Source organism: Ochotona princeps, chromosome 3, assembly GCF_030435755.1.
Source record: "Ochotona princeps isolate mOchPri1 chromosome 3, mOchPri1.hap1, whole genome shotgun sequence".
NCBI lineage: Eukaryota > Metazoa > Chordata > Mammalia > Lagomorpha > Ochotonidae > Ochotona > Ochotona princeps.
This window is the reverse complement of record NC_080834.1, coordinates 12,153,151-12,179,376: the sequence shown is the minus strand read 5'-3', so window position 1 is coordinate 12,179,376 and position 26,226 is coordinate 12,153,151. Positions and strand designations below refer to the sequence as shown.

Genomic DNA, 26,226 nt, shown 5'->3' with positions numbered 1-26,226 from the left:
CAGCCTCCTGAAGCCCCATGTTCCTCGTCACCCTGAGTTCCCTGCCACCCGCTGCCTCTGTCCTTGTCCTGCGTCTGCTGACGCGATGCAAAACATGAGCCAACCTTATTTCTATCTCACTGCCGCTCTCTATTTTGGTCATTTTATGTCATCCAGGCTTAAATTTCCCTAATCAGAGCCAGGCCCCAATAGGAATGGGAGCAAAGGAAGCAAGAATAAGGTGAGAACACCAGAATTAACATTTGAGATTCAAATTCCTTAACTCTGTTGACTACATGCCTTTCTCCTTTTCTACTCTCTCCCCTCCAAAGCAAACAGAACCCTGAGGGCCCCAGTTACACCATTACTGGAATGCAAGTGGTAGTGGCCATTTCTTCCGCATGCATCACCTGCCCACTGCCCCTTCTACTAAATGACTTTCTTTAGAGGTAGGAACCCAATATCAAAAAAGCACAAGTGACCTATTGTTCGTGCAATACTTTAGTATTTTCTTTCCTATGAACGCCATTAAGAATCACCTGACTTCAACAAGGCAGACATTGGTACTTACTACCTTATGTTAGGAGACGGAAAGGCAGCCAGGAGATGTAAAATTTCTGTTCAAGGATCATAGAATCAATGAATAGCAACGGTTTTAAGCACAGTCATGAGCTTCTGAGAACTGCACCCAGTTCCCTTCCCTGTGCCACGATTAAGAACAGTAGATATTAACATCACTAACCAGAGCTACCACTCCTGAAGTTTAGAGGTTTTTGGGAGACTACAAGAAGCAAACCACATTTCCGTGACTTTAAAAATAAACAGATCTTCCTACAATAAAAGAAAATATTTAAAGATACAGTTAAACATATATGGCAAAATAATATAATTTCCATTTTGTAAAAAATTTCGATTTCAAGACTTAGGTCTTAGCTGTACCTTTCCTAAAAATGGTATCATCAACGGTTGAAAGTCTTAGCTTTAAATTTTAGAAAGAGAACGGGGTGGTGAGTACGGAAGACACGCATATCTAATAGCAGGCATTTTTATTTTAAGGCTAGGCTTGCCAGGCAAAGCAAGACCACTCAGTCACTTCCTGATCTCCAGAACACACTCTGATATTCAGTTGTTTCCTTCAAAGAGCACTTCCTGATCGGGCAGGCTTACCTTGCAGCAGTGCAGGACTGGGGCAGGGGCGGGGGGAGACAACAGAGGACGTTGTGATTTCAAAAGCAGTCCCTGTGATTTCAAAAGCATAGTGGATATCTATCTAGTTTAGTGTGAGGCTGTAAAAACTGCACTGTCAAACTCAGTCACAGTAAATACTTTGTTTCTTAGCACGTATTTTAATGAACTGCAGGCGCTGGCACAGTGGCAAAGCTCGCTCACCCTCTGCCTGCAGCATTGGCATCCTATATGGGCTCCAGTTCCTGTCCTGGCTACTCTACTTACAATCCAGCTGCCTAGTTAGGATCTAGGAGAGCAGCAGAGTTGAGCTCCAGTCTTGAGCCTCTGAACCCATATGGGAGACCCTGAAGAGATTGGCGCAGCTCTGCCCACTGTGGCCAGTTGGGGAAGAGCAACAGATGGAGGATCTCTCTCTCTCTCTCTCTCTCTCTTCCTTCTTCCCTCCCTCCCTCTTTCCCTCTCTATCTTCTCTGCATATCTGCCTTTCAAATTAAAAAAAAAAAAAAGAAATCCTGGACCTTATTGCCATCTGAGTGTCACCAACACACGCTGTTCTGCTATACTCAGTTACTAAGGACACAATTCAAAGGAAAACAGATTTCTACCATTCCAGAAATTGTGTTTCTTCCTATGAGAAAGTATTTTGAAATCAAGGCCTGAAAATAAAAAAGTTTTTTTCTACAGGCTAGCTCTTTCCACGGTGACTCACTTACACTCTGCAATGATTCAGGCGAAACGACCAAACGACCAAAAATGCACAGTATTTCTGCTGTTTTCCTACTATAAATAATTGTTGGGCAGGAAGGAGTCGCATAAAGTAGATAAATCTGTAATTGATTAGTCTGATCTGTTAAAACTTTAGCAGCAAAACCTGTGAAACTTTATATTTAGTATTTTAATCCAAATTTCATATTGTACCTAATTACACGTTCCAGCATATCAGTAGCCTGTTGCACACCACTTAATCCTTGCATTTTCCTAATTGGATGTTACTTGACAGTGCAAGAAATGGTTAACCTCATAAAATTTGAATTTTTAAACATCACGATGACTTAATGGCTTGCATGTAGCTTATGCTAAAATGAAAATGCAAATTCAATGACAATTTCAAATACCAATTATCAAAAATAATAGCAACCAAAGTTAATGTCAATTTTCAAATGTAATAGTAAGCAAGACTTTCGAGTATTTTATTCAATCAATGTCAAAATATACTGCTTGTCAAATTTTTGCTTTAGTGAAAATTGATACACTTATGCCCTAGTTACATCAACTTTGGAGCTTAAGTTTATAACAGAATAAACTGGAAGCAGGCACTGTTCCAGGCATCTGATGAACTGTTCGGTAATTCATCTAGTCCTTGAGAGAAGACGTAGCCACGTGTAGCCAGGAGGGAGGTCAAGCGGATGTGTACGGCAAGACCGCCAGGCTGGGGAGTCCCATCAACGACCACAACGGTTTGTCCTGTAGGCACCTGAGCTAGACTGCATCTCACTTGTCTTTGTGTGATGTGTGCTCGTTTCTTCACTTCAAAAGCAGGTACTGAACTTGCCGAAACTGGCCACACTCGGAAGGGGTATGGTCACCGAATGCTTGACTTCCAGTGGTTTGAAAATCTGATGAGGTGAATAGCATTTTCGAAACAATCACAATAATTTCTTCATTGAAAAAAATTTGCTAATGGTCATTAAACGGTCCTAACAATACACACCTGTGGAGAATCAGGAACATCTTCTGAAAGCAGATACCTGCCCTTCCATGTTTGCTGCAGCACCATTCAGACACGCCAGGAAATGGAAACACTCTGAATATCCATGAACACCCATGAGCACATCAAGTCAACGCAGCATTGCAAACAAGGAACTGCTACTCAGCTATGGCAACCATGCTGATGGAAGCAAGGCTGATTGTGCCGAGTGAAATAAGCCACACAAGGACCAACAGGACCTCACTTGTACCTGCAGTCTAACACGCAGGTAACCTCAACAAGTTAAACATGCAATGGTGGTTTCCGGAAGCTGGGGAAGGAAAGAGAGTAGGAGGAATTGTGGAGGGTTAACTGAGTTGTGCTGGGCAGCAGCTAGACTGCAGTAAAAGATTCTGGCTCTAAGAAAGTACCATGTACTGAGTATTTCTCTGCAAAATAATAATAATAATAATAATAATAATAATAATAATAATAATAATATAATAATATAATAATAATAATAAGGAGATGCATTCTTAGTTTGTATTAATTGCTTTTAAAAAAGATATGTTCCCTATTCTGCAGAAACCAAAAACTTCAAGATAAATATTTTTTTCATAAGGCTAAAAAATGGAAAATCAAAATTGAATACTTGGGAATCATAAACTCCAATAATAATAATATATTAGTTTTATAATTTTAAAGAATGAAGAAACCCTGAATACAGACTTAAGCTGTAAAATCTTTTGTAGCCCTTTCATTAATTAGTATGATCCCCAAATTCAAGCACATGTTTTAATAGCAATGCACTGACTTCTCTGAAAAAAAAAAACTGAATAATTTAATCCATTTATCATTAAAGCCTCATACAGGCAAGAATTTCTGAATAAATGCTACTGTCCAGTCCTCAGCCACTGCCTGACTCTGGATCAGAATTTGATCCACAGTTTTGTCCAGTCTATATTTTCCTTCCCCCGTGATCCCATATCTAGACAGCCACAAAATTACCTCTTTCCTCAAACTGAGCAAGTCCTAAAGCAGCAGAATATATGTTTATACTTACTTCTCTCATCTTTTCCCAACACGTCACCCATTTGGTAGCACAGATCTAGAGATTTTAACTCCAGGAAGACTACAAAAGTAGGCTATAGGGAGTTTTGTGGATCCCTATATAAGCATGCCAGACTTCTGGGATGCATTCTGATATGTACTGTGTTATTATAATGGGTTTCCAATAAGTAAAGAACATATGGCCCACTTGACATATGCACCATGTGCCAAAAACAAACAAACATGCACTGCTGAAATAGACTTCTCAGAAACTAAGCCTGAGATATGGAAAATGACAGGATTATACTTGAATTCACCACGTGACATCTACTTATACTACCTTCCCACTCCATCAGGTGCCTCCACCCCCTTGCCACACACCAAAAAAACCCAGGAACACAAAAGGGAAAAAGAAGACGGTGGCTAGGTCAACTTCCTCTGCCAACATATTCTAGAATGTGAGTTTTTCCTGTTTATAGTACAATGTGTTGATGCCATGTAATTCTGAAACTTTCTGAGCAGAGATAATTGGAAGCGAATATTCTGCCTCTCTCTTCCCCAGCCTCATTTCCACTTCGGAAGTCACCTGCTGGAGAATGAAGCAAGCTGAGATCTCTTAGATGCCTGGGGCACTACTGACTTGACAGGAGGAATAGGACTTTGCCTGGATGAGCCACTGACAACAAGGTGGTTCTTGGTAAATATGCACAGCTTGCCCTGGCACAGTCACTTGAGGGGAAAGAGTTTAAGTAACTCCAAGAAGCTGGAGAGAAGAAGAGTCCACACTAAACTGGGTTCAAGTTGTGAGCCAGGGCAGAGTTGCACTCTCAATTTTCAATTTCAGTGTTAGTATAACAAGCATTCTTTTTTCTCAGGAGCTTCTAGAAGAAACTAACGTATCTGTCAAGATAAATCAGTGATTTGAGTGGTCAGGAATATTAAAAAGATACATGAAAGTTTTCATTAGACATATTTTATTCCTCCAAAGTACATTTATTGCCCCACTCCTTCATTCTTCCTTCTCTATGTAAAGACAAAGAAAACCAACTATTTTCAGGAGACCTTTAAAAAAATCTACTTGTTAACATCACAAAGTCTACAGCTTTACATCATTTACAAATAAAAATACCTACGATTTTTCATTTTAAATGTAATGGTGAGTCTAAAATCACGACAACAGTAGACTGTACTCTTTCTATAGCAATGAACCTCTCCTAATCAGAGAAATGCATTGCTGGTCATCGTGTACAGAATAAAGAAAGCAGATTTCTGGAGACCAAGAGTATATACATGGAGCAGCGCTGGCCATTGACTAAGCACTCCTGAATCATTGAAACATAATTCTCAAATATTAGTAATAACCACAGCTAACATTTAATGAGGCTTTGTCATGTGCTCTACCTTATTTAAAGCCCTCAAAAGAAAAATCAGGAAAGAATGTTCGGCTTAGGAGACAACGGTAAGCTGCGTCTCCTTGCGTAACTACTGACCCCATCACTCTGGCGTTCAAGTCCCTCACCCAGACACCCCTCCTTGGAATGATTATGCAGAAAAACCTGCCGTTAATGTTTTGAAACATCTGAGATAATGTTTGTCAACTTTTGAGATAAATGCCCCAATTGTGAAAGTACATCTTTAATAACACTGAACCAACTTCAATTTATAGGATAAATGAGCAGCAATCGCAGAAGCAAAGACTACTTTTAATGTTTAAATGTTTTGCTGAGAATCATCCTTGCTACAAAAATACTGCTTTTTCTAATCAAGGTATGTGCAGAACATATCAAGTTAATGATACACTCTAATCAAATCTGTGGCTATAAACTGTAACAGTTAGCAACTATTAATTAATTTTTCCTGTATTTTTTTTTCAGTCAAAATCTCCTACAATGATTTATACTTAAACATTTTACCAGGGTTTTCAAGTATCCACTTCTGAGTCTAAATTATGCTTTGTTGAGCTGTAACGGTTTTAAGCAGCGGGGGAAAAAAACTGTCCTGCTCACTTGAAATTATGGATTTGTTTTGGAAACAACTGTGGAGATCCAGCAGGGCAGCTAAGAAGCCTCTGTGGTGTGATGGGTAGGCTGGGCTGCCAGACACAGCTCCTAATGGCCATGAATTTGGAAGTCACTGAAATCGTTAACACATGAAGAAGGAACATCTAACCAATGCTGACACGAAAGGCCGTCATGTTCTCCACCTTCACTATAGTCACAGTCCAGGTGGGACAACAAAGAAAGAAGTTGACCCGAATGATTCAACCAACAGTGTGTGGGGTTAAGTGTTTTTCCTAGCAGTTGAGACATCCGCATCTTATCTCATCGGGGTGCTTGCGTTTGACTGGAAACTCCCAGTGCAGATTCTGGGAGGCTATAAATGGTCGCTCAAGCAGCAGGGTCCCTGCCGCACGTGTGGTTGACTCGGACTGTATTCCTGGTTGTTGGCCTTCAGCCCAGCCCAGCTCCAGTCATTGCAGGCATCTGGGGAATGAGCCAGTAGACAGTAGCACATGTTCTCTCTTTGCTTCCCAAATCAAGAAAAAACAAGTACATATACAAGCATGAATAGAAGGCAGTGAAGCAAACAAAAGGATGCTAAGACTGAAGTAACAGGAGGTAACATTCTGGAAAGTTCTCTCACTTGCTGGACATCTTCTAGTGTGCCCCTCCAGCAGCTTTTGGTTCATCCTCCTCTGAAACCCAACTTGTGTCATTCACTGCTTGGGTCCTTTCCCAGGGTCTCTGAAAAATACAGCCTCATCCAACACCACCTTCACAATTCCTCACTCGTGCACCTCCCCCAACGCCCGTACCTTTCCTAAGAAGAAAAAGTACTATCCGCTTTCTTACAATTCCTACTGCTATACAATACTCTCTTTTGTGGAGGGAGCACACCTACTTCACATCTTTTTACTAGTTTTTGCTTACAGAGTTGTCTGAACTTGTTGCTCCTTCATGTGTTTGTCTCAACTTACAAGTAACTCACTTTCTTGGAATCTGGTTTGCAGTCTAGTAGTCCTCCCTCCAATTCCTCTCAAATCGCATTCAGAAGTTACTGGTGGGGTTTGTTTGTTTGTTTGTTTTGTTTATCTTTACTTGAAAGACAGATGTACAGAGAAAAGGAGAGCCAGAGAGAAAGATCTTCCATCCATTGGTTCACTCCCCAAATGGCTGCAATAACCAGAATTGAGCCAATCCAAAACTAGGAACCAGAAGCTTTTTCTGTGTCTCCAGCACAGATGGTAGGGTCCCAAAGCTCCGGACTACCCTTTGCTGCCTTGCCAGGCCATAAGCGAAGAGCTGGATCAGAAGAACAGCTGGGGCTGGAACCAGCACCCATCTGGGATGCAAGCTGTTGCAAGTGGGGAATTAGCCAGCTGAGCCACTGTGCAGGTCCCAATTTGTACCTTTTGAGTGCCAGAGCTGGTATCCCTTCCCCATTATTTCTCCTCTCTGAAGCATTTGGTGCCATTAGCTCCGTCCTTCCTAACATTTTCTTGTTTGCTTTTCTTGATAATGCATCCTCATTTTCCTGCTAGTTATTAGCCTGCTCCTTCTCTCTTCTGACTTGGATTTTCTTTTTTTTTTTTCCAATTTTGACTGATAGTTATACACAGATGCACTATTTCTCTATAGAGCATGTCTCCTTACTATACAGTCTGGGCATTTTTACCCTGTCACACGGCACAATCAGTTATATGTGACTGGTATTTGATGCTTTCATGTAAACATAATCATCTCAAATCAGTTGTATATTCCCTGTTTATTTTCCCTAAAAACAAACAGTACCTCCTATGTTGGCAAAGGACAATGCTTGATCCGTAATCATTTAAACAATATACCTCAAGGTCATACCTCCACTCAATGGAGAGACGAGTGACGAAATAAAAGCATAACGCAGAACACTGACTCGGCCCACTTTGCAAGTACTATTTTTTTTTTCAAAGCTTCACCTCAAACTTCCTGAAAAAAAGTCGAATGAGCTATGTGATCTTATTGTTCAAGATGGACTACTATGAAACACCAAAACTAAATGATTTTCTATTATTAGGATGACTAACAGATTACTCAGGAGTTATATCTAGCTTTTCTGGTTCCGTGGTTTCCTCTTGGCCTCAGAAATGAGTACAAACTTTCTACTATGAAGCAAAGACAAAATCACAAGTGAGGGACAGGATATGCTGTCCAGTTGCTCAGATGTAAAATTTCCACCACTTTTTGGGTTTCTTTTTTCACCTGTTAATGTCACAAATATAACGATTCTTGCAGCCATCCACAAACAAAGCAATACATTTCTCGTTGGTCATTCCATTCTCTAAAGACATGGATGCTGGCAGTTCATTTTTCAACGTGTATGTGCTTTCCAAAACTATGAAACAAGACACTGTAGGTAACACAAGTCAACAACCATGTCTGTATCCCAGCATTATGATAAACAAACGCAACAGCTGGAAATCTACACATAGTTAACCCCAGAAAAAACTCAGGGCTGAAGATTCTCCAGTGTCTGTGGAGTGCACTTACACACCTATCCGTGCAGCACAGGGGATGGATGCACCTGCAGGGAATGACCCCCAAAGGGCAGGAGAGCTCAGATTGCGTAAATGTGGCATGTTTTTTTTTTCCCCTCTTAAAGCAAAGGCCTTTTGCTTTAAATTCCCAGCCCAATACATTTCTGCAAGCACCATTCTGTTTCTAGTGGACGCCCAGTACCATCCTCTTCAGCAAAGATAACCAATTCATACTGGGTCTTGGTGTCATCACTGTTGCAGGGGAACTGATTAAAAATACACAGCACTTGATGCTTAATAAATAACTTTAAAATAGAAAAGAGTTAGAAAACACTAAGGTTTTCTAAATATGTAACTTTCTTGATCTACCTCTATTTTATTTATGATGTGATTACATAGATCATAATTCATTCTCCAATCTGTATTAACAGAATTCGGCTTATGACTATCTTAGGAAGTTCATCCATTTATTCACTCACTCACTGATTTTCACTAACTTATTCATTCAATGGAAATATACCGCCTTAGGTAAGAAAACAATATTTTTGTTGACAGAAAACTGAATATTCTATAGTGTTGGTTTGTGCTGAGTCTGTCGACTTTTACCCAAAGTGCCAATACAATAAAAGTTTCAATACAAATTACCTGATTCCACGAGGATTAGCATATACAAGGTATAGAAGGAAAATGAACCACCTTAGAAACATGGAAACTAAATGCAAAATAACTCTGAATTGGGAAACTGTGACATGGGGAGTTTCATAGCATAAAGCTGTCTACCTTTTGTGTAGATTTGGAATTGTCCACTATAAAAGGTTTAAAAATTCACAAAAGCAGAAAATACTGGAAGAATAATTTTAACTCAATTTGAAATGTTGTAAGACTTTAAATTGTCAACTGGTGCTTGTAAAATAATCAGCCTTTTTCAATGTTACTCAGTGAAAATTTTAAGGATAACTCTGTCTAAAATGAACATAAATCAAATTTTCCCCTTAGTTAGCATAGTCTTTTCTAAAGGGATCGGTTTCCATAGCGATCTTAATATGGTACAACTAGGCATTCCTTTAGCACGTGAAAGTTTATCAAATCTTTGTTTGCAAATATTTCAGAATTACACAGAAGAAAATAAGATGTAATCTCTCAATTCCATAACTAGAAAATATAATTTAGGGCTCAGCATTGTGGTACAGTGAGTTAAAGCTGCCACTTGAAATGAAAACATCCGCCTTCCCGCCAAGAGCAGCAGTTCAAATCCCAGTTGATCCACTTCTTTATTAATGACCTTGGGAAAAGAGTGGAAGATGGCTCAAGTCCTGGGGTCCATCAACTACATGGGACATACAGACAGAGTTCTACGCCCTGGTTTGGGTCTGGTCCAACTTGGCCACTGCAGCCATTTGAGGAATGAACCAGTGTTTGGAGAAATCACTTACTTACTTTCTCTCTCTCTCTCTCTCTCTCTCTCTCTCCATAACTCTGAGTTTAACAAATAAATAAATCCTTTTTAAAGAAAGAAAATAACATAAATTACTTATTTTTTTGTCAAACTGAGGTGATCTTACGCCAAATTTTCTTAGGACCTGGATGAACAGTACCATCACACGCACTTGCACGAGAGAACTTCCCAACTCAAAACCAGGCCTGGCAAAGGCAGTGTGCAAAACCTTCACTGCTGATTTCAAGCAGAAATGTTCTATCCTTTCCTCCAGGCAACCTTCATGCTTCTGAAGTAGATGATAATGATGGCTTCAAATAGCAGAGGCAAACTTCAAAAACATCAAAGCTGGAACGTGACTTTCTAACCTCAAAACAGTAACACAAGGTCTAATGAAAAACTGAAGTTGGAATTATTCCAGGAAAAGAATAAATGCTTATCATGTATCTAGTCAGTCTGATAGTCATTAAGTCTCTTCTATACAGGAACTGCTCTTGTTCTACAACTTACCCCCAAGGGCCAACACTTCAAACATCCAAGAATCCCACTTCATAGTGTTTTTACCTTAAACTTCGCTCCCTGTCTCCTTCTCCTGTAAGCCCCTAAGTTTTAGAGTCTAGTATGGTTTTTGCCTTCAAGCATTTGATCTCTTGGCTTCTTGTAAAGATTACTGGAACTGGCACGCTGGCATGGACTGAGGGCATCCTAACCAACAGCATAAACTGCTGTCCCACAGCACCAACCTCTCCCCCGACTTTCACTTTTATCTTTTGTCAAGACTAACAGTTTCCACGGGCCCACCTCATAAAATAACACATAAAACAAAAAGATACCCCAAAAGTAAATGAGTAAATAAAAAGAGAAGTGATTTGATCTAGGCTATCTTGCTCCAAAGCTAATGTTCTCGGCCCCAACACCAAACTAGTACATTTGCAATTCTGCTTAGAAATAGCATGAAAGTTAGCAGCCTCTCCAAATGAAATCTAATGTATTATGTGTTGTATAAATACACACCAATTTAACTATGTAATAGCACTTCACATAAAAGCCGCTTTTAAATATTTGTTAATCAGTGAAATAAAGAGCTGGCTTTCTTGAAAAACCAATTGATACACGATTGTGCAAAAGAAGAGGTAGATCCAATTTAATAAAATCAGATATGAAACAGGAGATACTGCAACAGATTTAACAGAAATAAAAATAATCAGGAATTCCTACAATTTGTTGTCATACAAACAGCTAGCTGTATGACAACAAATTGAAAAAAATGTAAAAGAAATGAATAGATTGCTGAATATATTCGGGCTCCCCAAATTGAGTCATGAAGTCTTGGAAAGCCTCAGCAGGCCAGTAACCAAAATGGATTTTTTCCTTTAATCCTAAGATTCTTTGAACATTCTTACCTCAAAGGCTGGTTGCCACTCAGAAAGTCAAGAGTGCTGATGACTGCCAAGCATCACATACTTTACTTCCAACCTTCCTCCCTCAGCGTCTGGACACTTCCATGTCCCATGACTAGCTTACCCTGGGAGGCAGCGCTCACCGACCTTACCTGCGCCTCTGCCTGGACGCTTCCAGGAGGGTCAAAACATAAGGCAGCGGCACAGCGGCCAGGAAGAGAAAACCCTGGTACTCAGGCACCCAAGCGAGCTCACTTGAAAGGAACTACATCACTGTTTAACTCTTGCTGTTTATACACACTGCTTCAATAATATCCCAAACTTACTATTTAAAACCTACACAGTGAATTGGTAAACTAAAAAATAGTCATCAGGAAATCAGAAAGAGAGAAATACTCCCAGGATTAAATGGGAACACATCCAGGCCCCAAAGCTAAGCCAGAACAGAAGTAAGGCAGAGCACACATGGCCATGAAAACAGGGATTACAGAGAATCATACAATTCCTGCTCCAGGTTCACTCTTCTACGGTAAATCAGAAGCTGCCGAGTGCACGCGGCTGTGTGTGCGGGGGCAGAGGCAGCAGGAGACGGCCGCACGCAGCACATTTGAAAACAAAGCACAGAGCGCCGACTTTCTACACAGTGAGTGCACGTGTTCGTGATCTTCCTGTTCTCAATCTTGATTTACCATAACATCAATATTTGTTCTTCAAAAGAAAATTGTTATAGGAGCTAACAATTGACTTAAGAGTTTATTTATCATATGCCCTGGAAAGTTACCCACTATCTCAATCTTACCAAAGCACTTGCTGCAATGTCTGGTCTTTTCCAAATTAAGAAGATTCAAACATGCATGTAAATATGTGGTTTGATTTTTTACTCACAGTTGAAATCTTCTAAACAATTTTCCTTCAGGTGCCAAAACACAATACCCAGAATTTAGATAAAAAGTGCTAATGGGTCTGGCTTACATACGGCACCACACCAAATCACTGAAGGCATGTTAGGACAGCTTAAAACTATCTTTGGGGGGGGGGGTGGCGACCAGCACCATGGCTCAACAGGATAGTCCTCCAACCTCGAGTACCGGCATCCAATATGGGTGCGGTTCATCTCCTGGCTCTTCCACTTCCCATCCAGCCCCAGGCTTAGGGCCTGAGAAAGCAGCAGAAGATGGCCCAAGTCCCTGGGACTCTGCACCATGTGGGAGACCTTGACCCGGAAGAAACTCCTGGCCCCTAACTTTGGATAGGATCAGCTCCAGCAGTTGCAGCCATTTGGGGAGTGAGAATCAGCAGATAAAGATCTTTCAGTGAATCTGCCTTTCCAACAAATATAAATAAACATTTTAAAAAAATGACCTTTGGACACCATTAAGCTATGCAACTTTTTCCTTTAGTACCATATGCATGGGTAACCAGCTTTACTGGCAATAGTACGGTCAGAATCAAGAGCAAGTGTTACAGTATAAAAGCATGAGCTTTTGCTTTGCAGTTCTTATTCGATCAACACATAGCATTTTGTTACACACCAAGCGTAATTTTCATTAACCTTTCTGTATGCTTCCTGCTTTTAACATAGATTTGACTGAAAGATGCTTTCCTCATATCTGGGAACAAACAAAAGAAAGTTCTAATAATCATCCTACAAAACATACTTACGCTTTTATTTTATTACTATTACTTTCTGAAATGATGAAAAAGCAGTGGCTCTCCATTTAAATTCCTGCAACAGTCAGGGTTAGGCCAGGTCCAGGCCAGGAACCGAAAATTCAATCCTGGACTCCCCCCTGGGTGGCAAGGACTCAACTATGTGATCAATCAACTGTTGCCTCGTAAACCCCAATCAGTGAGACGCCAGAACAGGGAGCTGGAGGCAAAGCCTGAACACACGCACTCCGACCTGGGTACGGTGTGTCGAACGGCCTCTGGAACTCCAAGCCAAACACCTGCCCCTGCTTCAGCTCTCACCTACAGCCAAACTCCCCCCGTCGCCGACAGAACTTCTTCAATATATGGCACCATATTACAAACTACAACCTTGTGATAGCACAAAGTTAAAATGCCGTGCTAATTATTTTGCATAAAGGTATAAAACAAATGCCACATCTAGAAGTACATTGTTCCTCAAATTCCTGGCACCAAAATGGAGTCTTCAGTACCAACTGTTCACTGTATAAAAAACAAATACAAATAGATTTCAATCGCTTTCGATCTTGAAATACGTCATCTTCTCACAAAATGTTACAAACAACTTGAAGCATTGCAGGCTACCTGACAGTTTCAATTCCGCCAGATTGCTAAACCAGTCATTGCCAAGGTCACATACACTCAGCTCCATGGCATACTACCCTCAGCTCATGATCCGCCCTTACCCTTCCTTTTGTCCCTAAGGGAGCCTCAGCATCCTACACTTTCTCCAGTGTGTACTTGCTTTTGGATTGCATGAGAGTTTCCGTTTGCTGCTTCTGTTCCTGTAAATCATAACCTTGTGTGTGATCACAAATACGAACTGAGTATCAACTATTCCCCACATATTATGCTACTAGTGAAAATCAACAGAGAACCACATCTGATCTCCAGGAGCTCAGCATTAAGACAGAGAATTTACACAACAAGGATTCAAGAAGGAGTCGGCATTGTGGGACAGCTTTCAATCCAGCTTCCTGCTTCCTAAGGATCTGGAAAGGGAGTGGATGATGGCTTAAAGGCCAAGGCCCCTGGAATCCATCAAATGACCCGGAAGACACCCTGGCTTCTTGGCTTGGATCTGGCCCAATCTTGACTAGCTGCAGGCATTCAGGGAGTGAACCAATGAATGAGAGTTCTCTTTCAAATAAGTAAATTAAACTAATCACATAAAAGTCCTCGCCTTGCATGTGCTGGGATTCCATGAGTGCCAATTCATATCCCAGCAGCTCCCTGCTCGTCACCTGGGAAGGCAGCCAGTGATGGCCCAAGGTCTTGGGGACCCTGCCGTGGAAGACCCAGAAGAAGCTCATGGCTCCTGACTTCAGATCACCTCAGCTCCAGTCTTTGGCTATTTGGGGAATGAATTAGTGGATAGAGTATCTTTCTCTCTGTCTCCCCTAGGTGTAAATCTGACTTTCAATAACTAAATAAATAAATATTTTTAAAAATTCAAATTAAAAAAGAGCAAGAATTCAAGAATTCCTTCCTTGATTATTTATCCAAAGCTAAACTGCAACATTAAACTCAGTTGAGGCAACTTTCTCTTTAGAAAGGACTTGAGCTTCAACAGCTGATTTGCCTGGCGTTTCAAAGACACAAGAATGATCACCCTCCCATCCGCTTCGGCAGGACAATTCCATTCTTTGTGATTCTCAGTGTCACCATTCAGGGTGACACCAGTCAGGACAGCAAGAAGCTTGCCCATCTTCCAACAGTATAATCACCCCATTTTTCTGGTCTTTGTTGCCTTTTTCTCCCTTCCCACTGGCCTGCCTCTCAGGTTCCAAGGCAGTTTTTGGGAAGAGTGGATGATCTTCTCACAGCTACGATCCTATCCCCCTCGAAATCACTACACACAGCTTTCACTAAACGTGCATATCAATTCCCTGCACGCTGTATTTTTCAACAGATATTCATGTCTTCATTCACTATTAATAAAAGTCAACAGTTACCAGAGTTCTTTAATTGTATTTGTATCATCTGTGCACACAACAACATGATACACACACACAGATAACCCTGGGGTTGAGCTGACTGGCCTCATGTCACATGGCTTAGGAGGGAGCTGGCATAGCAACCTCGGATGCTGAAGCCTTCCATATGCCCCTAAAACACTGAACCGGGGGCATGCTTCCTTCTCCCTTCTGCATAGAAGGCATCGTAGTGTATGGATTAAGAAAAGTATAGCTAAGAGGTAGACAGTTCAAAAAGAACATCCTGCTGCTGTGTGGTGTGTCACAGTCTAGCGTTCCGGTCAGATTCAGGTCTGAATTTTGACTCAGGTCCCTTTCTAGCTGTGTGACCTTGGAAAATGACATAATAATATCAACAATTTATTGGCTAACTGCTTGGCATACATTGTCTCATTAAATCAAATTAAATCTTCTTAAACCCCTGACAAGGAGATGCTATTCTTCACATGCCAGAGAGGGCAGAAAACTACAGCTGAAAGAGGGTGATACGTAAACTTCCCAAGGTTAAACAGCCAACAAGTAAACAGCAACCCAAGTTAGGAGAAGGCTTTGGCAGAAACCTGTTAACAGTAGGAAGCTCTAGAGAGGGCTGGAGGTGAATTCGGGGACAAGCATTCACGGTGAGTCACCACAACACGTTCCTCTACAGACAGACCCTGGAACCACACTTTAGGGTCTGAATACTTATGCTGAGTTGTAATCACTTGGCGACGTTTCTCAATTTCTCTCGGCGTCGGTTTGTTCCTTGGTAAAAGTGAAATAATAATACTAAGATGTTTTTCTGAATAATGATTATACTGGGACAATAGGTAATGGGTCACTGATAAACTACAAAATTTAACTAGCAAGATCACTTTAGGACTTTGAATAATTCTGGCTTATAAGCTCTCATTTTTATAAACAAATGAGCAGAAAAAAAATTCAAGATTTAATCAACGATTTCAAACTCTTTGCTGCACGTGAGAGACGAGCAGAATGCAGGATGGAGGAGGCGATCTTTCATGTAGGTTTCATTCCCCAAATGACCACAGTGGCTGTGGATGTGCTGCTGGGAACCAGGAGTTTCAGGTGGGTCTCCCACACAGGCGTGGGGCCCAAAGCACCTGGGTCAATTTCCAGAAGATTCAGAGAGCTGGACAGCAAGTAGAGTGGATTTGGAACCCTAAATTTTACAGGATGTGGGCTTATTTTTCTAGATCTGTCTTCTCTGAGCAACTCTAACAAAGCACAGCTCCGCTCTTTCCTCTGCTGCTGGGGGTGTATCTAACGAGACTGGGAACTATTTGTGACAACAAAGAAATCCAGCCTTTCTCTACATCAACTCACAGCATTGCGTGCAAGGTGCACCAGCATAGATGAGTCTTCTGCCAATCAGGAAGGCAACAGGAAAATGCGTAAAAGAGGAAATAATGAAAATGGAGGGGGCAGGTCTGAGTTGCTGAGCAATGGGACAAGTTCGCTGAGGAATGGTTCAGATTAGATTTGGAAACATTTTCAGACCCAGTACTAAATTCTAAGATTTTCAAGAAGTTCATATTTTTTCTCCAAAATTAGCCTATAAATTCCTACTCCAAAAACTGAAAACTGTTTGTCAAGCTGGACTTCTTTTTTTAAAGATTTATTTTACTTTATTACAAAGTCAGATAAACAGAGAGGAGGAGAGACAGAGAGGAAGATCTTCCATCCGATGATGCACCCCGCAGTGAGCCGCAATGGCCGGTGCGCGCCGATCCTTAAAAAGAATCCTAAGCTTACGTTCTTCTATTCATCTGATCCTAAGCTCAAGGGAATATGAAAGTTTTGGAGAAACATAAAAAATTTATTCTCTGGGCAAAGAAGATTAATACAAACTGCTATATGGAGAAGGTATCAGTCAAGTTTTAAAACTATAAACTCACTTTAAATGGTAATTAAAAATACATTAGAATGCTATATTTCGATTGTTATGTATCAGACCAACTGCCACTTTAATACACTATGAAAAACATCATAACTTAATACTTTGATGTCTACAGGGGACAAAACTTGGATATTTTCCAGTATAAATATAATAATAGATAAATCAATAAAATCTCTTACAGAAGAGAAGCATCAATATGTTTCTTTGTCCTCATCCACCAGCCCAGATTTCGGAAAAGCAGTTTGGTGTAGGCCTGCGCCAGTCTCCCGTCTCCACGGCGGGAAGAACGTGCTGAAGGTCCGTGGCCACTCTGCCAGCAGAGCTGCGTACCTTTGGCTGCACAGCGCTGCTTACTTGAGAGGATTTGGCGGCCATGAGAGGCAGGCAGGACAACACTCCTGCCGCCCGAGCTTCTCATTGCCAGCTTGAAGGCTCAGCAGCTGTCACAGGATCCCGGGGCTTTGGGTTTTCCGGCTACCTATACCTGAACATCGGCTGGCACTCTGGGAATGACATTCTGCTCTGAGAACGTATGCGTGTAAGTTTATTTGCTATTGCCAATTTACTGATGGTAATCATTGGAATTACGTCTACACACAAAGAATAGCAAAAAGGTCCCCTCTTCCACTACTTTTACTTTATGTATTTTGTGTATGAAGAAGTATAGCATTTTTATATATCCCAATAGTTCAGTTAAAACCAAGCAAAATCATGGAACTTAGGAAGGAAAAACAATCAACTATTATCATTAGAATATTACATTGGCTGTGTACCAACGAGCTTTTCTAGAACAGTCTCAAATAGTTCAATTCTTACGTTTTAGCATCAGTTCTTTCTAACTTATGGGTCAATTCACAAGGAATAAAATATTACGTGTTGACACTGGAGATTCTAAAACCGCACATCCTTCTGAGAACAGTTCGGAGGAATGATTCTAAGCAGTTAGAAGATGCACTCTGGTGCTCATTCCCTGCACAGCCCTACTTCGCATAGAAAGTTTACAACAGAAAGCATCCTTAATAAAGACCACCAATGACAGATCTACTCATTTTATACAACTGTCAGCAAACACTCTTCATCTTCATTTTTAGGAATAAAGTAGGGCCAGTGTTGTACTGCAGCACGTTAACCTGCCATCCGCAGTGTCAGCATCCCACATGGACACTGCGTTCAAGTCCCAGCCACTCCACTTCCAGTTCTGCTCCCTACTAATGTGCCTGGGAAAACAGAAGACAGTGTGCAGTCCTATCAGCCATGTGGCAATCAGGATGGCGGGACAATCCAGGCTCCAGCCTGGCCCGGTCCCAACCACTGTGGCCCATCGGGAGTAAACCAACAGATGGAAGAGGTCCATGTTTGTCTGCCTCTTCCCCTCCCCAACCCCACCTGACAAATAAAGTAAATCCGAAAAACACATATAATAAGTTAGGCTTTTGGTTACGCAAAATAAAGAATTTCAACAAGACTTTAAACTACCAACCTTGGCTCCAAGTACAGGAAAATAATTACTGATCAAGTCTTCATTGTAAAGTGTGAAAAAGAAAAGATGAAGTGATAGTAAGGCTAACGACAATCTCTTATCAGAAGAGGGGACTTTAATAAAATCATGGCAGGTTAATGTCTCAATAGAAGGAGGCTATGAATAAGGGATAAAAGCCCCAACGCTCTCAACGCTCGAATGCTGCTCTCTCTCCCTAGTCCTCAAGCACATTCCTCCTGCACCAGCACACCACACACCCCCTCAATATGCTATCTGTACCCATTGCGGTGCAGCTCCACCACACATAGGAGTGGGTGAGACAATCCTTTGTAATGAACTGAAAATAATGCCCATTTGCCATGCCTTCAAAAGAGACGGCTACATTAAGATGCCAAGCAGCAACTTCTTTGTTATCACCATTAAAGCAGTAATTTCTGAGCAATGATAGTAAAGCATCCCACACTACTGAAAGCTGGGTCGCTCCTCTGATTCCTTTTGAATTAAATTTGGACTCAGGAATTTGGAGCTTGAAAATCTGAAGACATATTCATTTAACAGTTTCGGTATTAAATATTAATGAGGAGGTAAATAGAAACGGGTCCGCAGTAAAAACCAGTCATTTCTATTTTATTTTCAACCGTTTTGGGTGTCCACAAAAACTCTCTCAGCAGAAACACAATGCAGATTGTAAAACAAAAAAGCACATCATGGATTCCAATTCAAAAAAGGATAAAACTGCTTTAAAAAAAAAACCTGCTAATGCTGAGTTCAATGTGAATAAATGAGAAATGTGAATTCTCAACAAAAAACTTTCTCGAGAGGAAGTATTTTTAATAGGTGGTTCCTCAATCTAGCACTGATATTTTGGCTCTATTGTCAATGGCAGAGGCACCCAAGGATACTGTGAACTTTCAGTTTACATTAAATCCATCGCTACCGGTATGTTCATCTTCTACAACAGCTTCCTAGAAAAATCAGAATCTTACCTTCATGTTTCTTCTGCAGAGGCTTTCCCGGCGCCTTGACAACTCCTGGGGTCTATGTCAACAGCCATGGTCTTCCTCCCAGAGACTTAAGGACTCGGAGCAATCCCAACACCTGCTGCTACCACTGAGTGTCGCGGCTAGGAAAGTTTCAGGGTTTGGACAGCAGGATCACTGAGCCACAGCCAAAGCTTGGGAAGCCTTAACAACTGAAAGCAAGTGTAGAGGGCCACATGGTACCCAGCACAGAACTCAATCGTAGCAGCAGGGGGAGGGGTATGCCCTGCTCTCACAAGGGTTTCAAGGCAGCCACCACAGAACCTCAAGTTCTGTCCACGGGCAGGGTTGAGGGAGTACAGACATGGCCACACAGCACAAGACCTTGGGAGAACGGAAAAAACTAGCACAGAGCTCAGGTAGCGCTTGAAAAGAATCACCAAAATTCCCCACCAGAACATAAGAAGCAATGGAGAAGTGCAACAAAATACACAGATTGGCCATTCACGCATCTCGTAAGATGAGGCGGAGTACGGCGATCTAGCTCTAGAAAGAAAATTAAGGGACACATATTATAGCATGCCAGCTGTTTTTGAGGTTACAATCTAAGAATTGACTTCAAGTTACTAAGTTTTATCACTGCAAACTTTCTATGAAAAATTTTACAAATATTAACAGTTCCAGGATGTTGACCCACTGGCAACAACTGAAAGACAGATTTTCAGGAATTAGAGCAAATGGAAATACCGAAGGAAAAGTAACTTCACTCAGCTGGTTCTTAAGTTGGCTTTAAAGCTACAACATACATGTTATCCATGATATCACTTTCTATTACCATGTGAGAGAGTGGAAGAATTCAACAAGAAGGAACAGAGGGGAGAAAAAAAGAAGGAACAAAGGGGAGAATGAGTGTGCAGAGATAAGGAAAGCAAGAGATGGCAGCATGAACAGGGAAAAAGAAAGTAGAATGAAGAAAGGAAACATGACGAACTTAGTTCAGGTGCATTATCAGACAGTTCCCAGCCCAAGATTCTAACGAAACCGTGCTGCTTACTGTTATACTTAACATGGAGAACCGGAAGGCTAACCACTATCCAGTGAGCCAGTGTAGCAACTATTCCCAGACCTCAGGAACTCCACTGAGGAGGGATTCCACTAGATAGTAATTAAACAGTTACAAAGAGTTACATCCTAAAGATAATTTTGCTTTGCTGAGTCAGAGGTGAGTCTATACTCTGACAAGTCTTTGACAACCCTTTAGTAACGTCAAACAAAAATGATAGATTATTTAGAAATTCCACTTTTTCAAGCCTAGAACCAAGTTTACCATGCATATCACACTTGTTCTAGAATAAGAAATTCTATTGTCCCACATCAGTAATGTATATCCAATGTTTGATCCAATGTTATCTAATTTCCTTATAATTAAATCAAAGGTAACCCATAATAACCATCAGCTATTTTACTTCATGTTACATAGTTCAAATAACCTTAAAATAACTTCAAATCATCTTTTCCAGAGAGAAGGGGTATTCTCCTTCCATGACCTCAAAAACATATTCTCAATAATACGAGAAATAAAACAGCTCTTATTTAGGCAAAGTTCACCAATGTTTGATGTCATTAAGGGTCATATAATGTTATACAATGAATAACTGAATGACTGCTAAAAAGAGTTAGTATATTAAATTTGATGAAACTAAGATTTTATAAGGAAAATAGTATGAGAAATATGAATTTTGCATGAAAAATATTTTGTCCATCCTGCAGGCAGTGCCTGAGTTTGATGTTGATTTTTAACTCAAAATTTTCAAAATACAGTCATGTCAACACTAGGTTTTGATATAGAAAAACTAGGTAAGTCCCTATGGTAGAAATAAAAATGAAAGCTAACTTTTTTGATGTAAAATAGCTTTAGCTATTAAAAAATAAACTAATTCCGTGTTTTCATATTCATTTATGAAAAATGATCTTTAGTAATCTAAACAAAACTAAAGTCCAGAACAATGTGGGCTATAAGACAAGAAAGCAAATAAATGTTGCTCATCCAAAATGGTAAAGAGTTCACTCATTTGGGCCCAGCACGGAAGCCTAGCAGCTAAAGTCCTCACCTTGCAGCTCTGGGGTCCTATATGGACGCCGGTTCATTTCCCAGTGGCCCCGCTTCCCATTAGTTCCCTGCTTGTGGCCTGGGAAAGCAGTGGAGGACGGCCCAAAGACTCAGGACCCTGCGCCCACTTGGGAGACCTGGAAGAGGCTCCGGGCTGCTGGCTTTGGATTGGTCACAGCTCTGGCTATTGCGGCCACTTGAGGAGTGAATCAATGGACAGTAGATCATCCTCTCTGTCTCTCCTCTTCTCTGTATATCTGACTTTCCACTAGAAGTAAAATAAATCTTTAAAAAAAAAAGGGGGGGCTCACTTGCTTACAAAGCTCTTCAGCATCCAATGAGAACAGAGAAAAAAAAAAGGTCCTGGTGCTTTTAAAAGCAAAAATCACATTGTATTTATTGTGTTACACATCATAAGGGGGCACATTTTTTGAGAAATATGCTTAAAAGTATATTCCCAGCTCCTAGCTTCCCCAGAACCACAGCAAGTACTCAATGAATATTTGTTGGTGTAAAAATCTAGTCTGCAGATGCAAAATGGCAGACACTCTATGTCTGAGGGCAGGGGGGCATTGGGGCAAACAAACGCGTTGAAATTCAAGATGAACTATGAGTCTCCTCTTGCATAACTTGTTAGACCTTTATTATGCTACTGCAAGTTCTCAAACCTAATTGTTCATCGTTTTTAGAAAATACTATTAATCAGAACAAATTTTAAGGAAATCCGGCCTACACTTAAAGAAAACTTAAAATTGTTATTTTATTCAGTGTTTTCACAACCCAAGTGTTTAACTGGCAATATTTATAAATCAGAAAAGGTATCTTCTACATACACATTAATATGTATTTATTATTTCTAATCATATTACTAGGGTTGGTCAAAATGGCCTCCAATTTGAGAACATTTTGATGTGAGTAAAAATCTAGAACATGTCTCGTTCAATACACTTATTTCACCAACAAAGGAAGCTGCTCAAAGAAACTCCTTTACTGCTGATATCAAAAGCATGCCCTGTGTAAGTATTTGACTAATAAGAATATACTGTAGGAATTGGCTTACATAATCATCTTGAATTGAAAAGAATATTCCTGCCAAGAATCATGTACATTAAAGAACCTGACTTAAAATCCTATAATCTACTGTTGGAAAAGGGAAGGGCATATGAAGGAGCTCATTAGAAACCAAAGGAGGAATAATTGCTTTCATACACTAGAAAGTCATTTTTTAACCGTTATGGATCAAGTTTAAAAATAGAAATTAAGCAGGGACTAACGAATTACCTGGGGAACCATGCTCCATCTATTTAAGTTTCTAACAAATTTACGGATTACTATCTTCAAACAGCAAATCTAGGAGTACAGTTGAACAATCAGGATCATAGATCAGGCCATTAACGTTAATCCCACGATTCCTTTTGGGACGGAAGTGTTGGGTGTACAGAGAATCAGAGGCTGTTTACCCATGGATGCTTTCTCAACCTTGAGCGAGCAGATCCACCCAAAAGATAGCACAGGCAACTGGCTCCACATTTCCTTCATTCACTCACCAGCATCCATTAGCCAACTCCATGCTTTATCTTCAATAGATAAGTTACAGTTTCTTCTTCCCATGGTGCCATGTAAAGGATCCAGAAGATTCCCCTTAGACAACATGTCCTGAGTGCCTGCTGCAGCACCAAGGGGGAAGGGTATGCCAGGTCAGCCACTCTTCCGGCCCAGCAATATTAGCAGCAGTAGCAGCAGCAGAAGCTGGAGCAGATCATTCAGACCCGCCTCCTTGCAGGATGCTAGCCAAAGCATTCATGTTTATGCTACACCTAACAGAGTTTGCCCATATGTTTGCACCTGTTTCGCAGGTGTTTTTTCTGTGGTATTGAAAAACTGCTCCCCAAACAAGGTGACAAATATACTGTTACTGTAAAATACTGTTTCTAATTTCATGCAAAAACTTGTTCTAATAAGGAAGTCTTGATGCAGTCTTGTTGAACAGCTTGATTTCTCCACCCCCCAACAAGTGCATTGCCCTAAATTTCCTAGTAATGAAAAGATGTTACCATGTAAATACCAACATGCAGTCATTTCTTTCATAACAGTCTATCTGCCCCGCTAACAGAGAATCAGTTTTCTTTTCCACACCCTACACCCAAACCCTCACCCCAAATGTTAGTGTTTCTGTAACACTTGCAACCCTCAAAACAGACTGGAAAATAACACAGAAGGAGCAAAGACAATTTTAATTTCCTAATTAACTGATTGTTTAACCAGTAATTTTCAACCCAGCTGGCTAGAATGTAGCTGGACAACAGATCTGAGCATATAACAGCACTACCAATGTATGTGGTTAGCTTAAACACTCATAGCTAAAATTTTACTCATAAAAAAATGATCTAGAAGCAGCATTACAGCACAGCAGGTGAGGCTGACGTCTGTAACACTACCACCTCATGTTGGTGTCAACTGTTGTGCTTCAATTCACCTTCCTGCTGATGGCCTGGGACAATCAGCAGGAGATGATCTACATGCCTGGACCGCTGCCACTCACATGGGAGACCCGGCTGAAGCTCCCAGCTCTGTGCTGGCTATGCAGACATCTGGGGAATGAACCAGTGCACAACAGATGATCTGTTCCTGTGTCTCTCCATTTCTCTCTGTATCTGCCTTCCAGATAAATAAACAAACTGTTTAAATAAACTACTATCTAGAGGATTGTTTTGAAATTTATATTACTCAACAAAGAATAACTGAGAAAAAGATAATTGTTTTCCTAATTATTAACTTATTAGAGAATTATAAACACCATGGTATGCGTTCTCCGCACAGAAGACATTAACTATTCTCATTAGCAAAACCCAAAACCCCTATAAACATGGATTCTGAATGTCATGTTCCTTTTATATACATTTCACAGTGTTCACTTCATCATCAAAATAATAATAATGCCAACCAGAACATCCACTGAAGGCGTGACACTGAAGTAGTACTGAGCACATCTGGGAGTGACGACGCTGAGACTCCACAGGGTTATGTAACTGCTTCAAGGTCACAGCCTATAGAATCCAGCTGTATAATTCCAAAGCTGGCGCCCTATTTGGATGCAACTGTGAGATTAAATGTGGCTTTCATTTATTCGTGTACTGCAAGTCCATCTTTCACAAGAACAATGTAACAACACATTGATGTAACATTGAGATTTAACAGCTAATACATCTATGGATTTAGTGTGCACTCGCAAATTCCACAAGTCCTTTACATGTATTAAGTGATTTAACCAGACAGATGTACGGCCACTGATACATCTGATGATTGGGAGGCCCTGGGCGTTACACTGCCAAAGGTTCCACAGTGCCATGCAGCAAAGGCAACGTGCAGGTTCTAAGCACGCAGCTCCTGACATGGTAGTCTCATGCCTTACCCCTGCTGTCTCTCTCCCAAGCCCACAGACTTCAAGATTCTTTCAGAAATGATATGTCTGCCTCAAAACTCTGGTGAGACAATCTGACAGCTCCAAATCTTTTCAGTAACTTTATAGAAATACACACCTAAGCTTTTATTTTGCACATCTATTTTTCATAATGATGTTATTCACTTCAGGGATTAACACATGTTTTGTATGATTCTCAGATTTTATATTGTCCCGGACGAGGTAATTTTTCACATTTTTTTCAACATCTTTCAAGGCTTTAACAGGGAAGTAACACTGTTTTGGGGGACTACCATTGCAACTAGCCATACTCACATTTCATTTCCATCCTTGGCTAACTAATAATGTGCAGGAACCAGTCAACCACCATGAGCTCAGAGAAGGCTTCAGAAATCCAAGTGCTATCCCGTAACATGACTGCAAGCAACCTTAGAGCAAGGTACTTCCTTGAATATTCAACAGCTGAAATGACCTTCGCTGACTTGGCTCAGAGGACACAGTCATTGAGTAATTGCTGAGAGCTGAAGCAAGCAGCAAGGGCCCAGAATGGAGGACTACAAAGTCAATGATTATTGAAAGCAACTTATTTCTTTTATTTTAGCATTAAGCCTCATCTCTGGACCAATTTTGACTACCTTCAGCTTTTTTTAGCTGTAATGTAAGAACAGCTAAATTAGCACGAACAAAAACTTAAACCTTTGGAGAGAAGTTTAGTCCTGTGCTGTTGCTGCTCCATAGGAGAGCTTATGCAGCAAGACGCTCTAAGAAATACAGCCATTTGGTGGCATTTGGCAAGCACTTCTCAGACACCTATGTGGCACAGCCAGAGGTCAAAGTATTATTTAGAGTCTATTTACTCGGAGTTATTTTTATAATCAAATGCTACCATAGAGGAAAGATGACAATTCCCACAGCCAATCTCTAGGCAACTGTCTCCTTTGCAAAATCCCTCGGGTAGTGGCATTATATACTATAGCCACAAAAGCCTCATTTATTTCTAGGCTGACAAGAGATTTAAATTTGTCTCAGTCTCCAATCTGAACCCAGAATTTACATAAAAATTATTCAAAAATTCTGAAAAGCACATTCTGACATCTTTTGGGTGAGAAAATAAAATCATTTTTATGACCTTGGCATCACTAAATGCTAGACAGGAAGGAACATGACTCATCTAAATAAAGATGTAGACGCAGAATCTCACCGTTCAACTTCTCCACTGCACGTCCAGTTCTGATTTACCCCGATGTTAAAGACCATGTGTTTAACACGCAAGCATTCGTTTCTGATTATTCTAACACAGCTTACTTTGAGAGTGGTAGTACTAGTAATAATACTTCTACATAAATCAGCCAATAGTTTCTTATTCACCAAATATTTCAGGATCTACTCTCCTTTAATTCCTTGAACATAGCTTTGTC

At 40.6% G+C, this 26,226-nt stretch overlaps 1 protein-coding gene across 21 annotated transcripts in view; it reads right to left on the bottom strand.

Moving 5' to 3' along the window:
* Positions 1-26,226, bottom strand: part of MBNL1 (muscleblind like splicing regulator 1) — a 191,252-nt gene that overhangs the window by 79,425 nt on the left and 85,601 nt on the right. For 4 of the 21 annotated variants that reach the window (XM_058661455.1, XM_058661454.1, XM_058661458.1 and 1 more), the window contains exon 2: positions 22,935-23,054. The exons of the other annotated variants lie outside the window; for them this stretch is intronic. In XM_058661455.1, coding sequence (XP_058517438.1) covers positions 22,935-22,940 — 6 coding nt within the window. In that variant the 5' untranslated portion in view covers positions 22,941-23,054. The remainder of the gene's footprint in view (positions 1-22,934; positions 23,055-26,226) is intronic. 21 annotated transcript variants of the gene reach the window in all.